Source organism: Gobio gobio, assembly GCF_949357685.1.
Source record: "Gobio gobio genome assembly, chromosome: 16".
Taxonomy (NCBI): Eukaryota; Metazoa; Chordata; class Actinopteri; order Cypriniformes; family Gobionidae; genus Gobio; species Gobio gobio.
Window position 1 is genome coordinate 6,174,308 of NC_137109.1, and position 17,720 is coordinate 6,192,027.

The window sequence follows — 17,720 nt, forward strand, 5'->3', positions numbered from 1 at the left end:
CTGGAGGATCATGGGACACTGAAGACTGGAGTAATGATGATAAATTCAGCTTTGATCACAGGAATAAATTACACTTTACTATATATATATATATATATATATATATATATATATATATTCACATAGAGAACAGTTATTTAAAATTGTAACATTTCACAAAAAAATCAAATAAATGCAGGCTTGATTAACATTAGATACTTCTTTCAAAAACATAAATAGTAAAAGTCGAAACTTTTGACCAGTACTGACTGACTGACTGACTGACTGAGTGAGTGTGTGTGTGTGTGTGTGTGTGTGTGTGTGTGTGTGTGCGTGTGTGTGTGTGCGTGCGTGTGTGTGTATACACTAGGGGTGTAACGGTACACGTATTCGCACCGAACCGTTTGGGTACAGGGCTTTCGGTTCGGTGCATGAGTGCAATCTTTAACAGTTCAGAGTCGGCTTGTTTTAAGTGCAGAACACACTTCAATCCGAGTTCCCACACCAACATATTAAGTATTCAGTCCATTTTATCACGAAATTCAAACGATAAATGCCGTTTTGACGCTCTTTAATGTGACGTGACTGATCACTGTATAGGCGCGTCAGTTCAAGCGGCAGCGCTGCGCGATTGATTATCTCTTCCAGAAGAATAAACATGAAATAATATATCTTAAGGTATTGCTGAGGATACATTACAACTTACTGAGCGATTACACAACATATGATACATTTCAGTGTTTCAACCGCGGAAAGACAATAAAACGTAGCATCACATTTACCTCAGAAGTCATTCAGTGTCCACAGCGGTTATTCACTAGAGAAATCAACTCTTTCACTGAATATATATGACCTATATTAGCCATTATATTCTACTGAACCTGTTAGAGATGTCTTGTTTATTTCATGTATGTTTAAATAAACCTGTCATGAAAATGACAGACACTGTGATTATATTTCAACAACAAATTGGAGAATTTTTGTTAATAATTAGATTTAGAATATAGTGCAAAAACCTTATGTGAAGCTTATGAGTGTTGATTATTATATCTAAAAATAAATAGCAACTGAATTCAGGCCAATAGTTTGGGCTCTGTTGTCAACCTTTAATATTATAGCTATGTGTAAGAGCTACCTATAAAGTTTACAGCATTATCTTAAAGAAATTTTTAGTTATAATTGGATTAATTTAAGGACAGCCACTTTTTTTTCAGTAACCCAGTTTAATAAAAATAAATAAAAAGCAATTACGTAAAACTGCTGTACCGAACCGTGACTTCAAACCCGAGGTTTTGTGTACAGTCTCACCACTAATATATATAAATAAAAGATCAGATATAATAAAAAGTATTTTCAATTTCTCAAAAGGTTACTTGTCTTGAAACTGCTGTTGAAATCCTGACAAACTTCCTGCAAGATTTACATCATCCGTTTCTTGGTTCTGTTTATTTATTCTTTTGCTTATAATTTGTTAGTTTTTTTGCATTCTTCAATTGACTGACTGAGTCATGAACTACTTCATAATCAGTCAATAAAACACCAAGTCTTGTGTTCAAAAGCATCAGTTCTTTCTGCGGGACTGAAGAACTGTAATGGTGACAACCCTACAGGCTCTTCCCAATGTTAAAGACACATCATAATAATACAGCTCCGTTCCAAACGGGTCCGTCAGGGACTCCGGTGTGTGTTTCAACAGCAGATTAATAACGCAAACTCCCTGAGAGAGAGCGACAGCAGAATTAATCACATGATGAAAGCCCTTCAACAGCAGAATCTGAACTGACAACTGAATCACACGAACGAACACAATATCCTCCGAGAAACAACTGACTCCTGCCAGATAAACCCAGCTGCTTCAGGAAAACAACAGATCACGCAACTAAAGTCCTAGAAGGACACTTCTCTTAATATCCGGATGATGCTGCAGTTAATGTGGAGGAATACTTTGACAGCAGGCCTTCAGAGAGCGAGAGAGAGAGAGAGAGGAGGATAGAATAAAATAACAGGATGCTCAAAATTCAGCTGTATTGCTTTTTCAGGTGACGCCATCAGCATATTTTCTTCAGTGACCAAACTGCAAAAACACTTATCTCCCCGCCAGTTGACAGGAGCTGCTCAAAAGAGACTCGAGTGGCGGAAATAGAAGACCAGAGTCCAATCAGACTCCGAGGACTGTGAGAGGAGCCCAGGAGAGCGTAGCCACGGGAAGAATGGAGGATATTGTCGGGCTGAAATTACATTAGCAGAATATAAAACGTCCTGGCAGAGGAGCAGAGGGATGTGCGGCACAGGCATGTCTCGGGGATATTCTGCCATCTTTTGAAGGGAAAGGGGACTTTTTCTTTAAAAGACCAATGTACCATTATAAAAACTCCACACCTGGCATGTGCCGCAAAACGTGCTATAATCTACAGCCGTGAAGAAAGTTTGAGAAATATTGGGAGTCTCTCAAAACGCCAGTGAGCTGCCTACACACACACACACACACAACATTTCTGGGCATCCTTTGGATCGTCTGAAGGAACGCGGCCTACATAGACCGTATTCTCGGGCATCAGAGGCGGGTTTGGAACGCCCAAGCAACAGCGGCCTACCTAGATGGCGTTTCTGGCATCGACGTATACTTAGACAACATCTTAGCTTAGGCCCTATGAAATCAGATTCACTTCTCACCAAGTTCTGGGTTTCTGGATTCCACTGTAATGGTTTAATTAAAGGATAAGTTCAGTTCAAAATGAACATTTCCTGATGATTTACTCGCCTCCATCTCATCCAAGATGTGTATGTCTTTTAGTCGAAGAGAAATTAAGTTTTTTTTAAGGAGAACATTCCAGGATTTTTCTCCACATAATGGACTTCAATGGGAACCAACGGCTGAAGGTCCAAATCAATGCAGTTCCAAAGGAAGGGCTTCAGAGGCTCTGACTGATCCCAGAGGAGGAATAGGGTCTGATCTAGACAAACCATCCGTCATTTTCAAGTTTTAACCTAAATTGCTCATCTTGCTCTGCTGGAGTGCCACGGATTGTGTAATCACGTCGGAAAGGTCAGGCGGAAGTACAGCCCCAAGCGAACGTGTGAAGACGAACACAAACGTCGTTTACAAAAAAAACCTCCATCTCCAACTTCAAAATCGTCCGACATGCTAAAAGATGTTTATGTTAGTCTTCGCATGAGCACTTTGTAAACACAGGGCGTGATTACGCAATCCGTGGCACAACGCAGAGCAAGATGAGCAATTTAGGTTATACATTGTAATTTTTTCTTGAAAATGTCAGATGGTTTGTCTAGATCATACGCTATTCCTCATCTTGGATCAGTCAGAGCCTCTGAAGCCCTTCCTTTGAAACTGCATTGATTTGGACCTTCAGCCGTTGGTTCACATTGAAGTCCATTATGTGGAGAAAAATCCTGAAATGTTTTCCTCAAAAAATTTCATTTCTCTTTGACTGAAGAAAGAAAGACATGAACATCTTGGATGAGATTGAGGTGAGTAAATCATCAGAAAATTTTCATTTTTAAGTGAACTAATCCTTTAACCCTCTATGATATGCATTATGTTCTAACCATTAAATAATGAAATTGATTTTTTTTTTTTAAATAAAATTATTTAAATCAAAACTAATTAAAAAAAAAAAAATGTATGTAAAGATTTTTCGGGGGGTACTTAGGGAAACATTGCTATATGGCAACGCTGTACCACAATGGAAAATGGTAAAAAAAAAAATCAATCTCTTCTATTTAAATGCACATTTCTTTTAGAAATTTATATACTTTTATATATATTTAGATTTATATACTTAGAACTCATGAAACTAAAAATAAGTAGATTCCTATCATTTAAGCTTCAAAATGGCTAACTCATCCTCACTCTCATCACATGGAAGAGCTAACTCCGCACTCTTAATATTGCCCTTTTACGTAAATCTATTAATTTTCTGAACAGACAATTTTTGATTTATACATAAATACAACTATACTACAATAAACTAAATAAATAAATAACTGAAATCATATTATTGATGCTACTATGTTTTTAAAAAAATATAAAATGTATCTAAAAAAATATGTTTCCATATGGAAACATTGATATTTTCTCAATTTACAGTAAAACTATGTTAGACAAAATTCCGGCTGGGTCATAGATATATACGTAGATTCCTCATTCGAGCGATCCACGCCATGATCCACGCAGGCACTAATGAGGTATCTATGTATATATCTATGACCCGGCCGGCATTTTGGCCTCACTCACGGGAAGTGATGGCGGTCTGGAGAGCTGAAGCGTTCGTCTGATATGAGGTGATATATTTGCATAAATATCGTTGGGTTTCTCTCAGAAACCGATAATTTCGTGTCTTAAGACATCAATGTGTCGTCACGAGCTGCAGGGTTTAATTTGAAGTTGTCTGTCTATGTTTTTTTTACTCTAATAGAATTCGACCCCATTGACAAGCATTATATGAGTGAACCACAGCAACGGTTGGGGTTAAAAATCTTCCTTTGTGTTCTACTGAAGAAACGAAGACACCTACATCTTGGATGCCTTAGGGGTAAGCAGATAAACATACAAATTTTCGTTTTTGGGTGAACTATCCCTTTAAACAATTCCAATGCAAGGAGATGAGAAAGAGGAATCCATTTGGTGCTTGCACACATTTACACAGAGACGCATTTCAGACAGCACATGAACAATAAATTGATTCATCTTTCGCATCTCCTTGCACTTGAACGGACACAAAGTTGTTAAAATACGAGTATTCTTGTAAACTCAGTCGGTTATGTCTTAAGTCAACGTAACCAGTTGAGAAATAAATTGGATGTGTATCATTATATTGGATCTGTGCATTCGGTCTTAAAGAGACAGAAGCCTAATATTCAGCTGCTGTGAATTAAACTACAAAAGAACCAATATGAATCTATATTTAATTTATACAGTGAACACTCCTGTTGTTTTACATGTAGGCCTAATTACATTTCTGTACCTGAAAACTACAGTTAGACCTTTACTTTAATTGTAACTTTGTCATATTGCATTTATCTTTATATTATTTTTTTTCTTGCTTGCTGATCCGAAACATGATCTAATCCGTGACTCAAAAAACATATGACCCAAAATTGTGTGATCCGTTGAACCACTAATTTGTAACGTATATCATTTATAAACCTATGCCAACACAGGAGAATACATCAACATATATTTAAACATGCAAATTTATTTTCATAATTTCAAAATAAGAGATTAAACCCCTCGCTCTATGTACTTGTTCAAGAGATTATAGTGACGGTAGCATTTCGATCTACAAATTATCTACGCTTTCTCTCTCTATTCGACAAAAGACTGATTACCAAAAAGAATCATTAGTGACAACCCTAGATTACTTAAAACATTTAAAAATGCACCTGCATTGTTTTGCATTTAATAAAAGACCATTTTAAATCATATTTCAATGATTTCTTAAAGAGTTAAAATATGGTCTCATCTCGTGAGCCAAGTGTATCACACCCCTAATAATAATATATTTATATAAATTTCATCCAAACAAACGTTTATTTAGACATGTTTCCATGAAGACCTTTGAGTTTGTGTGCATCTGGCGGTAGTTTTATAAAACGAGGTGCTCATTCACACAGAGAAATGAACACTTGATATTATAAACGGCCTCTTTCTGCATTAATATTCACAGACACTAGCCCATGTCATGATTTGATTAAGTGTACAGCCCTACTTTTGATTTATTCATCAATTATTTCCAAATTCCGTCGTTATTCCACATTAAACAATAAATTCCACTTTTATAATTCGATTCTGCAATTCCATCCACGTTTTCTGCATAACTGAAATCATAGGGTCTTATTAGGACAGCACAGGTGTGTTTGAAGTGGGCCGCATTTGTGCACTAATGTTGTCTAACTACACTGCATATTTGGCCATCATAGATAACTTTTGTGACAAATACTGCTAACATTAAAAGATTAGTTCACTTTAAAATGAAAATATCCTGATGATTTACTCACCCCCATCTCATCCAAGATGTTCATGTCTTTCTTTCTTCAATCGAAGAGAAATGAAGTTTTTAGAGGAAAATGTTCCAGGATTTTTCTCCACATAAGGACTTCAGTGGCAACCAACGGTTGAAGGTCCAAATCAGTCTAGATCAGACCCTATTCCTCATCTGGGATGGTGCAGGGCCTCTGAAGCCCTTCCTTTGAAACTGCATTGATTTGGACCTTCAGCCGTTGGTTCCCATTGAAGTCCATTATGTGGAGAAAAATCCTGAAATGTTTTCCTCAAAAAACTTTGACTGAAGAAAGAAAGACATGAACATCTTGGATGAGATGGAGGTGAGTAAATCATCAGGAAATGTTCATTTTGAACTGAACTAATCCTTTAATGGGGCATTTTTTTAAGTTTTAAGCAAATCCCGCATACCTGGATGCCAATATTGGGCATAAGATGCATATATAATGAGTGTTTGAATGGTCTGGGCAGGCAGTTTACTAGGTTTCATTGAGAGTTAAGGGTTGAAAAAGGTCCAAACCTTTGAAGCGGAGTCCTTGAGGTCGTTGAGATTGTCCTGTAGGAATGAATGGAGATGACAGATGAGCTGGAGAGGATGTCACACAGCAGCAGAAAGGGTGGGGGAGGCTGGCCGTCACTCAACACATCCCCATAAAGACCTTCAAAGACTAGAACTTTCACATGGTTAGAGATGAAGAGACTGGCCTATGGGAGCCTAACGTTAGTCTGCACTGGGCTCTCTCACCTACATGTGTGCTTGGAGAACGTCACTGCACTGAGCATCAACTGAGCATTCACTCGTATCTTTGGTCTAATATATAGAGCATACATTCTGAAAACTAACTATGGGAGTTCATGAAGATGATAAACAAGCTAAACTCATCTAGGATTCATAAATAAAGGGAATAGAAGGAGGTCATGTACACTTTGGTATGAGGCCTCGCTCATAGAAAATTGCAACAAGATTCCTGGTCGCGGACCGACAGATCCCTCTGGGAAGGCCATGCCCACACTTTTTTCCTGGTTGCCTTTCTCTATGTAGCAGTTGCCGGTTGACGCGCCATTCTCTGGATGCTGAAGGAGCCGCCCGCTGGTCACAAGGATGTCTGCGCAACTCTTGTTGAGAACCCTTCCATGGCAGAGAGCGAATCAGGCACGGGGAAAAAAACAGGATGGACCCAAAAAATAAAAAATAAAGCAACCAGTGGTGGTGAAGATGAGCATATTCTTGTTGGAGATCCCAGATCTGTGACGCAGCAAAACAAGGAAAATATTCCAGCTCCTCCAGGAGTCGCAGACGTGAAGGCCGTCGGGATTTCTTCAATCTCTCGTCTCCATGTTTAGTTTAAAAAAAAAAACCCAAAAAGATCGATTTGTATTTATCTTTCTTACGTTTTGCTTTCTCAGCAAGTAATATGCAACGATTGGAAAAAAATCTCAAAAAGGGGAGGGTGATTTACAAAAATAAATATTTATATTTACAACCTTACACAAAAAAAAAAGTGCGGTATACGAAAAGGAACTTGTGAGGCACTTGGGTGGATTCTCTTAGCATGTAAAAGTGAGAAAAAACTGAAGCATGTGCTAGAATTTAAGATTTTGGCAAGTCCTTTTATCATAAAAAAATGTGACATCTATTGAAAAATATTTTCCCCAAAAAATAGTCCATAGGATGCAAAATCCCCCCCACTGCTCTCCTACACCGGCTGGGCTCCAGAGGCCTTCTCTCAAACTCCAATGGGTGACGCGGAGGAAGGTTTGGAAAACACGTGATCTCCGACAGGTAGGGACAAGTGGAAAGAAGTGCACAGCTCTCCTCAGGCCATACTAACCTTAACTGCAGAGGAGTGCGACGGTGACGAGTGAGTGTCAAGCTTTCGTCTTTTTTGCTCTGCTGAGAGACGAAATTCAAGGTTCAGTTTCCAGAAACGTGTTTTTGCTTTATACAAGTGCCAAGAAAAAAATATGTGAACCCCTTGCAGAATCTGTGAATGATTTCAATGAAATAAAAGGGATCATACAAAATGCATGTTATTTTTTATTTAATGCTGATATTTTACATTAAAGATGTTTTCATATAGACAAAAAATAACCACATTTTTAGTTTAGAAGTGTATCTATCCTTGATTCTTAACACTGTGTGTCGTTCCCTGATGATCCACAGCTGTGTGTGTGTTTTGTGATGGTTGTTCTCGAGTCTCTTGTTTGTCCTGAGCAGTTAAACTGACAAATGTTCTTCAGGTTCTGCAAATTCTTCAGTTTTCCAGCATCTTCTGCATATTTGAACCCTCTCCAGCAGTGACGGTGTGATTTTGAGATCTGAGGACGATTGAGGGACTCAAACACAACTATTAAAAAAAGGTTCAAACATTCACTGATGGTCCAGAAGGAAAAAACGCATTAAGAGCCGGGGTGAAAACATTTTGAGTTTGAAGATCAAGGTAAGTTGTACTTAAAGTCCCAGTGACACGGAAGTTGCAACTGAGATTTCTTCAGTGCTGGGACGCATTTCCAAGTGAAATACGTATATTATGAATAGAGGGGCAGGGTTTGACTTCAGCGCTCCTCCTCTCCATCTCTCTCATAGCAGACTAACGGTTGGACAGGAGTTAAGGAATTGCTTCCAAAGGGCAGGACTAAATGAAAAAAATTGGTATTAAAACAAAATAAGAAAAATGTGGACCTCTTCATCCTGTTCAAAAGTTTCCACCCCCAGCTCTTAATGCGTTGTTTCCTTCTGGAGCATCAGTGAATGTTTGAACTTTTTTTAATAGTTCTGTTTGTGTTCCTCAAACATCCTCACCGTGAAAAGATGGCTCTCAAATTCATAGTCACTGCTGGAAAGGGTTCAAATATGCAGAAGATGCTGGAAAACTGAAGAATTTGCAGAACGTTGGTCAGTTTAACTGCTCAAGACAAACAAGAGATCCAAGAACAACCCACACACAGCTGTGGATCATCAGGGAACGACCATGTTTCCATGTTTTCACGGTTATGCGCTGGGGGGGGGGGGGGCGCTATAATGCATCTTCTGAATGAGTACAGAATCTCCTGATCAAAACACAGGCGAAGACGACGCAAAAAAAACAAGCAATCATATGTAAGCAGATGCATATGTAAAAACGCGATCATCAACATTAAAAATCATATAAATAAAAACTATCTAATGTCACTGAATGAAATGTGGACCCAGGACGAGCGATAGGACTGTGCAAGAATTAGGGGCGTTAATGGACTCCATCTACTCCATCTGTGTTTGATCATCGCTCTGAATCTGATGTAGTCTTTGACAAAAACTGGATTTTCTAAGCTTTTTGTTCAAAATGTACGTTTTTTTACGAAACTACCCATATTTAAGTGTTGATAAAAGAGGAATGCATGAAGCTAAAATATTTTTTGTTTGTTTGTTTAAAAGTAGAGAGTCTGCTCTTTTTATATATTGCATGCTCAGATATTCATACAACAAAATATTATAAAAACGCTGGCGGGGAAAGAGTTAAGAATCAATGGTTGATAAACTTTTGAACTGGGTCATTTTAATAAATTCAGCTATTTGTTTGACTATATGTCAATTTTTTATGTAAAACATAATTCAGGACAGCACTAAATCAAATAAAAACATGCATTTTGTATGATCTCTTTTTTTCGGTTAACATTATTCACAAGGTGTTCACAAACTTTTTCTTGCAGCTGTATATTGTGTTTTGCTAAGGGCAAATATATCATCCACTAAAGACACTAGGGTGAACTAAATCCAAAAACCTTTCATTAAAACAAACACACAAAGTGGATTCTTTGCTCTGAACGTTTAATTTTAGTGTAACTATGTAATGTAAGCAGAGCTGTCTTACCCCGTTCAGACTCGACCCCGTCGGATCTGGGCACGAGGGACTTCAGGTTTCCGGCCCCAGCGTTCTTCTCCATCTTACTGCTTTCCTTTGTCTTGCTGTCGTTGGACACGTCGCGTTCCTTGGGCCACTCTTTTTCAGCAGATTTCCCATCGATCTTGCTCTTCTCTTCCTTCTTCTCATCCTTCCTCTTATCCTTCTCAGCCTTCGGCGTCTTCTCCTTGCCGTCAATGGGCTTCTCCTCCTTGGATCTTTCCTCCTTCTGTTTGTCCTTCCCTCCTGCCTTGGCCTCTGGAGTGCTTCCTGGATTCTTTTCTTTCTTATCCTTTTTCTCCTTAGTGGTCTTCTCTTTATCTTCCTTCTCTTTGCTCCCTTTAGTGCTGTGGAGAGATCGGGGATTAACTCAAGCATACAGATTTTTTTGATGTTGTTGGGGTTTTTTTTGCTTTAAAACCATTACAAATGACTGGATTTGATGGCTTTCATTCAGAAATGGCATTTACATCGTTAAGGAATCCCATGCAAAATATAGTTTGAAAGATTCAAAACAAGTTGAAAATGGATTGACACTGCTGGTAAAATGTTATATAACATTTAAGATCTTATAAAACTCCCTGGATGTTTTTTTAAAGCAACAAAGACTTAAAGTCGAGGCCTAAATAATGTGTTATTTGGGGAAAGAGTTAAGTTAGATAAACTCCAATCTGAAATAAACGAAGGGAAAAGAAGCTAGTTTTAGAACAGAAAAATGATTGTCACTGTTAAAATATTAAATTACTGTTAATTGTATTTAATTTCTTTGTAATTAATTGTAATATTTGTCAGTGTCTCGTTTTGTGTGCAAGGGCCGGTCACAATACACTTTGTTCAATTGACTTAAAATGTAAATTTAAGCCTCACTATATTTGCAAATTCAGAAGACTGAAAACACAAGCATATGCAAAGAAGTTTAGCATTACAGTGTTTCAAAGATTAAGTTTGCTGAACTCTGACCTACAAAAAACATTGATCCACAACTTTATTTTTTAAACTTTTTAAGCTGCAGTTTTGCAGCATTGCAGGAAAGTGGAGTAGATTCTAACCTATACATTAACATTTTGGATTTATTATTATTTGTTGTGTTTTTAAGAAAGGTGGCACAGTGTAACATCATATGCAGTGTCCGAAGGAATTTCACACACTCAAATTCTAGAGAGACCGCCTTTTTCCATAAAATGTGACACCCAAGAAGTGACATTATCTGGACCCTTTCTTCAGAATCTAAGACAAATTAATAAACTCCCAATTTTTACACAACCTTCAATGCTGACTCTACCATTCAATCCTATTACCAACATTATTTTGAGAAACAAATCTAAAAATGTTCCTTAAATTAATGGGAATATTATTTAATTTAAACCAAGGAACTTTTTTGGTTCATAATTAACAAAATGTCACTACATCAATCCTTCTAAAACATGTTTTTGTCTGATTCACTATGGTAAGCCTATTATAGGCATTTCTATTTTAGACCTGTCGGGACGGTTTTGATGGGAAATTGTGAACATACATCACTCGCCCGTGCGTGTCTGGTGCGGGAGTGAGTTGTGTGTGTGTGTGTGTGTGAGGTCAGGGGATAGTTGTCACAACGAGTGAAAAAAGGTTGACAAATCTCCACAAAATCTTTGGGGAATCACCTGTTTTAAACAAACGGCGAATAGAGGAGAAAAGAGCTGGAGAAGAGAGAACGAGACAGAGCTCGTAATAAAACAAGAACCAACATGGGCTTGGCTTTAGGAGACGGAGAGAACTGATGGACTTTGAAATGATGGAGATGATGGTGTTTTTATTACTCGACAGGTGAGTAAGGCGTTTTATTGAACAGATAAACTGCCATATGCAGTTCACTGTAAAGATTATCTATTGTTCAGATCATTTCATAATGGTGGTTGTAGCTGTGCTGGAGTTATTCTCAAGAAAATAGCGTGTCAATTAATGGGTAAAGCTTGAGCTAATTGAGGTCCTTTCCATCTAAACTGGTTACATCTCTCTAGCCTAGTAGTGAATGTTTTATGAGCAGTATGATCATCTTTCTCTCTCTTTGGTTATGAGAAAGAATCATATTCATCTTCATAGTCACACAGAGCCGAAGCACAACCAAAACAATCTTCTTCCACTAAATGCATGCATTTTTTTAACCGCTAGAGGGCCAAAAGTTACAAAATGTACCTTTTAAGTGTATCTACTTAACTACAAAATCAACATCCAGCCTCGAATTAGCGATTTTTTTATGTACATTGTTTTTTTACAAGAAAATAATTGCATAAATTAACTAGTATTTAGACATTTCACATTAAAATTGTGGTTCAATGTCGCAAATATTGAACATCTACAGACTTAAGTTAGTCAGTTTGAGCTCCCAAAGTTGTGACTAGCAGCATTTCTTTAAAATCAAGCACTTAATTTCACTGCCCATTGGGTAAAAAGCATAGGCCTTAAATTCTAGGAAGTTAAAACTATCTATTTTGAACCCTATTTGCGGATACGTAACAATATACCAAGCCAAAATGAAACTAGCCAACTGCACACATGGAAAAACGAGATGAAAAGGAAAAAGTGTAAACCTAATGTTTGAAATCTAATAAGACCTATGCAACCAAAAAGTGCTAATATTACGCACTTTGTTTTCTCGAAGCCCCTCAGTTTTTTATTCTCCTGACTTTGTCATTCCTTATGTAAACAGAGCACATCGTGCCCTCTCCATCCTCTCATCTCAGGTGAATTACACATTCCCGACTGTGCCACCTTCCCTGACCCCACCAAACCATGTTAAAACACTCAGAAATCCATTACAATCTCATCCCATTCACACAATTCCTGAATGGAAATTAATGGGGACCTTTCTTCCCCGGTCTCCCAGCGACTCCCCATTGAAGTATTTCTATCGAAATGATGTTTTACACAGCCAATTTGATGGGCCATCGTGCAATTGCGTGTTGTAACAGCCATGGCTTTCAGAGATGGTTCCTTTCAAGACATTTCTCTCTGCAATTGCTCAGTTTAATAGAATTGTAAGAGGATTCTTGCCTGGAACACTGTTCAATTTGATTACACAGTTCATAAGGAAGGTAGACTTTGATAAAGGATTGATTTATTTGGCGAGTAGTTTGAAATAATAAGCCCCTGCTAAACTTTCTCACCCCAGGGCTTTAACTTTTAATGACATTATATAAGAGATGAGAGCAGTACATCATCCGCGCCGCCTAGCGCTTGCGCGGTGTGTGTCGAGCCGGGTCTTGGGTGCTGTACCTGTTTGGCGTGCTGCTTCCGTTGCTGCTGCTCACTTTATTGGCTGCGGTGCTGTTTTTGCTGGCAGTTTTCTGAGCCGCCTGAGATTTGTCCTTGGATTTATCTGCAAATAGACCAAGCCGACATACACGTCACACAAGGGCAGACCTCGTTATTTTGCCCACACCTACCAAACTAAGTGACAGATGACCGAACAGACAGAAAGTCAAACGGAGCCAGTGCTCCTGCGTTTGGTGAAGTAGTTATGGATTTTGCTCTTGATTTAACACTGCTAGAACCACTGATGGGCGTTAAGCACGCCGGAAAATTGCAAGCATCCTTCATGTGCCATTGAAATCTCATTAAAAGTGAATGAAACACAGATTGTACTTCACGGAAAGTAAATAATTCAAACGCATCTGAAAATGTCCTTTGAGATTTAAGAGAATAAAGTCAGAGAAAGAGGTTAAACGGTGGTCATTTTACCAAAAGCGTCACGCCAACTCCAACATTTGTTCCTTTCAGATTTTAAACAGCAACAGTTAGCACTTTGTGCCCATTTCATACACACCGAGTGCTAGTAAATTACGCTCAAAGCAATTAATATCACAGCTACTAATGGGAGGCAGAATTTAAGTGATGACGGGGGATTTCACCTCTTCTACCGCAATCTTGCAATGGGCAGGGCTAGTTACTCCTGCTGAAATGCTTGTCGCAACACCATGTTTCACAACAGAGGTGCTGTTACTTGGGTATCAGGCTGTGTGTGGTTTTTAGTGGACTTCGTTTTAGTGCCAAACATAGTGGTTTCCACAAAATGGTCTTTTAAAAGGCTGTCACACTGATTCCAGCAAATCCAGGCATTTCCTTAAAGTGGATATACACTACTAGAGCTGATCTCGATTCAAACACCCATGCGATCTCATGAGTTTAAAGCTCAGAAATGTGCATTCATTCATCATAAACGTACTCCACACGGCTCTGGGGGATTAATAATATAGCGAATCGATCGGTTTTTGTAAGATAACATCCATATTTCAAGGGATAGTTCACACAAAAATGTAAATTCTGTCATTAATTACTCCCCCTCATGTCGTTCCAAACCCATAAGACCCTTTGTTCATCTTCAGAACAACAATAATACTTTGAGCGCAAAAAAATAACTTTATTCAACCATTTCTTCTCGTCTGTGCCAGTCTCCTACGCAGTTTACGTTGTTACCGCAGTGCAGCACTTCCTAGTTCTACAGCAGAACGCCAAATACAGAAGGCGGTCGGCTGGAAGCTAGATATTTAACTTTATAAAGTTATAAATATAGATATTCCATAGATACTCCATTGATTAGCTTCAGAAGGCCTTTATTAACCCCCCGGAACCGTGTGGAGTATGTTCATGATGGATGGATGCACTTTGAGCTTCAAACTCAATGTTCACTGCGGTTATAAAGCTTGGAAGCATCAGGATATTTATTAATAACTCTGTTCATCAGAAAGAAGGAAGGCATATACACATAGGATGGCTTGAGGGGGAGTAAATCATGAGATCAACTAATCCTTTAACTGCAATTACAACAATTCAAATGATCACAGAAGTACTTGAATAAAAGTGTATAGTTCGGATCTAACCACTGATGTCTACGGTAGTGATCAAAATAGAGTAAATGAGCTTATGATAACAATCAACTTCAAATAAAGATTATATCATATATACACCGTAACACCAGTAAGTGCCGACAAGTGACTGTTAAAAAATGTATTTGTCATTGATCATTCATTCAACAGATTAGTTAAAAAACTGATTCATCCAGTAATGAAACAAGTGAAGTCTTTATGAGTGAGTCATTGAATCATTCATTCAAAAAAACCTGATTCATTCAGAAATTAAACAAGTGAAGTCTTTATGAGCGAGTCATTGAATCATTCACTCAAGAGATTCATTCAAAAAAACCTGATTCATCCAGTAATGAAACAAGTGAAGTCTTTATGAGTGAGTCATTGAATCATTCATTCAAGAGATTCATTCAAAAAAAAAAAAACCTGATTCATTCAGTAATGAAACAAGTGAAGTCTTTACGAGCGAGTCATTGAATCATTCAGTCAAGAGATTCATTCAAAAAAACCTGATTCATCCAGTAATGAATCAAGTGAAGTCTTTATGAGTGAGTCATTGAATCATTCATTCAAGAGATTCATTCAAAAAAAAAACCTGATTCATTCAGTAATGAAACAAGTGAAGTCTTTACGAGCGAGTCATTGAATCATTCATTCAAGAGATTCATTCAAAAAAACCTGATTCATCCAGTAATGAAACAAGTGAAGTCTTTATGAGCGAGTCATTAAATCACTCTAATGAACTGCAGAAATTCATATTTTGTCAGAACCGCTAGTAAACAACGTTTTGTTTAATTGTCTTGTCAGAATCGAGGGAAAATCATGATCTCCATTTTAAAAAAAAAATTCCTTAATTTTCAACCTGTTCTAGCCATTTTTCTTCAAAACAACTTAAATCTCCGTTCTGCAAGCATCTGCTCGGTCATCACGACACTAATTTCGAACCTCCCTCACATAAGTCACTGATATTTATGATGTAACCGAAAGCCATTCGATTCAAAAGGAACATGGGTTTGTACCCGGTTAACATGCTCAGAGCAATCCCACAACTAAAAGCCTCATTGGTACAAGTGGGCGTGGGGCGGACAGAATGTGTTTCTGAGGAGCCTGAAGTCATATGACCTGTGATCAATCCTCGTGGTGTGCTTGTTTCGGTGCTAATGGGTCTGTGTGAGGCTTTTCTGTTCTAATATCCTCTGCAGTTTTACCCCAATTCACACAGTAATTGCAATTAACTCCCTCAGGGTGGCAATTCCCGCAGCGAGTGTTGTACGCCATGGCAACGTGTTTCATTTTAAATGAGTGTCAAGACGCCGTCAATAGATGGACAAACAAGTCCAGATGCTACCAAATCAATTCCTGCACGGACAAAAACTTGAAAATTATTAAAACAAAGTCACCTGAGTCCTCGACGGCCCCCTCCTCGGCTTTGCCAGCGCTGGCAGCGGCAGTGGTCGTAGGCTTGCCCGTGTTGCCAGGTCCGTTCTGCAGAGTGCCAGGCGTGGCGCTGCGCACTGGCTGCTCCTTATGGTGGAACTCATTCTCAGGCACCATGTGCACTTTCCTGCCTTTCAATTGGCCAGAGTAGCTGCAAGTCACATACACGGTTAAAATCACGGCAGATGGTAATGCGAAGTGTAATGCTTAGACAAAATCACTCAGAAATGGATGGATTCAAAAAGAAATCCTCAAGAAGGGCGGTGTTCATTGAGACCAGTATTAACGGAACTAGATTGGCATATTTTCAAGAGGCTGAACACAAGGTCTGATCCCCCCCCCCCTCCACCCCCTGTTCATTTCTTGTTGATTCCTTGCATCCACAGAGAAACACAAAGAACAGGGCCCACGTCTGCCCAATAAGCTGAGGTGTGCTGAGAAACCCCACTGGTGGCATGAACGCAAAACAATTACACGTCAACAGTTGTTACGACTTCAGCGATGGAAGACATGCCAATTAAAAAGAAATCAGCTCCTCATTATGAAGGGACATCTAATCAAAAGTCCATACGAGCTGCTCAAACTAAACGACCACTTTTTAAATGCAATATACACTTCCGTAGTTTTTGATAAAATTAAGTCAGGCTCAGTTATAAACTTAATTAAGTTATGTTCAACAAGGCTGCATTTATTTAATCCAAAATACAGTTAAAACTGCATTATTATAACATGTAATATATGTTAAAATGTAATTTCTGTGCGCAAAGCTGAATTTTCAGCATCATTACACACATGATCCTTCAGAAATCATTCTAATATGATGATTTGATGCTAAAGAAACATGTCTGATAGTTATCAATGTTGAAAACAGCTGTGCGGATTAAACTGTGACACATGTTTTCAGTATTCTTTGATGAATATCAGGTTAAAAAACTAACTTTTGTAACATTATAAATGCATTTAATGTCACTTTTGATCCATATAATGTGCCCTCGAGGAATAAAAGTATTAATTTCTGACTGACTATGTGTAACGTGATGGCAGTGAACATTATGCCACCTAAAACACAAGCTCATTTAAAGATAGCCGAAGGGAAATGTGGATTATAAATACAGTCAAACCAGAATTTATTCAGACACCTTCAACATTCTCAGTTTTGTCACTACAGTTTAGAAAATGGTGATAAAATGTTTGACAAATCCTCTTGATAATGTCAGAAAACTTTGATAGAAAGGGATGTAATGGATCACAATCAACCAATCAGCTGTTCAATTACAGTACACAATTAGATAACACCAATTTAGCTCAACCAATGACCAAGCAATGCTTCATTTTGTTCAGTGTGTGGTGTCAAAGGACACATTAGCGATTAAAGAAAAAAGTGTCTGAATCGTTTTGGTAGCACATTTTTCTGGTAGTCCACCGTATGAAGAAATATTGGGTATAATATGTCACAGTTTACTTTATTTTACTCTCCTCACTTACATAAATGAACCAAAGTGTCCTGCACACACTAGTGAAACATTATATCTGGTGTCTGAATAATTTTTGGTTTAA

The 17,720-nt window shown here is 38.2% G+C and overlaps 1 protein-coding gene across 5 annotated transcripts in view; it reads right to left on the bottom strand.

The window, feature by feature from the left end:
• Positions 1 to 17,720, bottom strand: part of thoc2 (THO complex 2) — a 148,968-nt gene that overhangs the window by 10,109 nt on the left and 121,139 nt on the right. For 3 of the 5 annotated variants that reach the window (XM_079838977.1, XM_079838981.1, XM_079838980.1), the window contains exons 29-33: positions 16,127 to 16,314; positions 13,138 to 13,240; positions 9,853 to 10,229; positions 7,834 to 7,895; positions 6,522 to 6,557 (exon numbers count right to left, since the gene is read on the bottom strand). In XM_079838977.1, the coding sequence (XP_079695103.1) occupies positions 6,522 to 6,557; positions 7,834 to 7,895; positions 9,853 to 10,229; positions 13,138 to 13,240; positions 16,127 to 16,314 (766 nt within the window). The remainder of the gene's footprint in view (positions 1 to 6,521; positions 6,558 to 7,833; positions 7,896 to 9,852; positions 10,230 to 13,137; positions 13,241 to 16,126; positions 16,315 to 17,720) is intronic. The other 2 variants (XM_079838979.1, XM_079838978.1) reach the window with 1 other exon arrangement.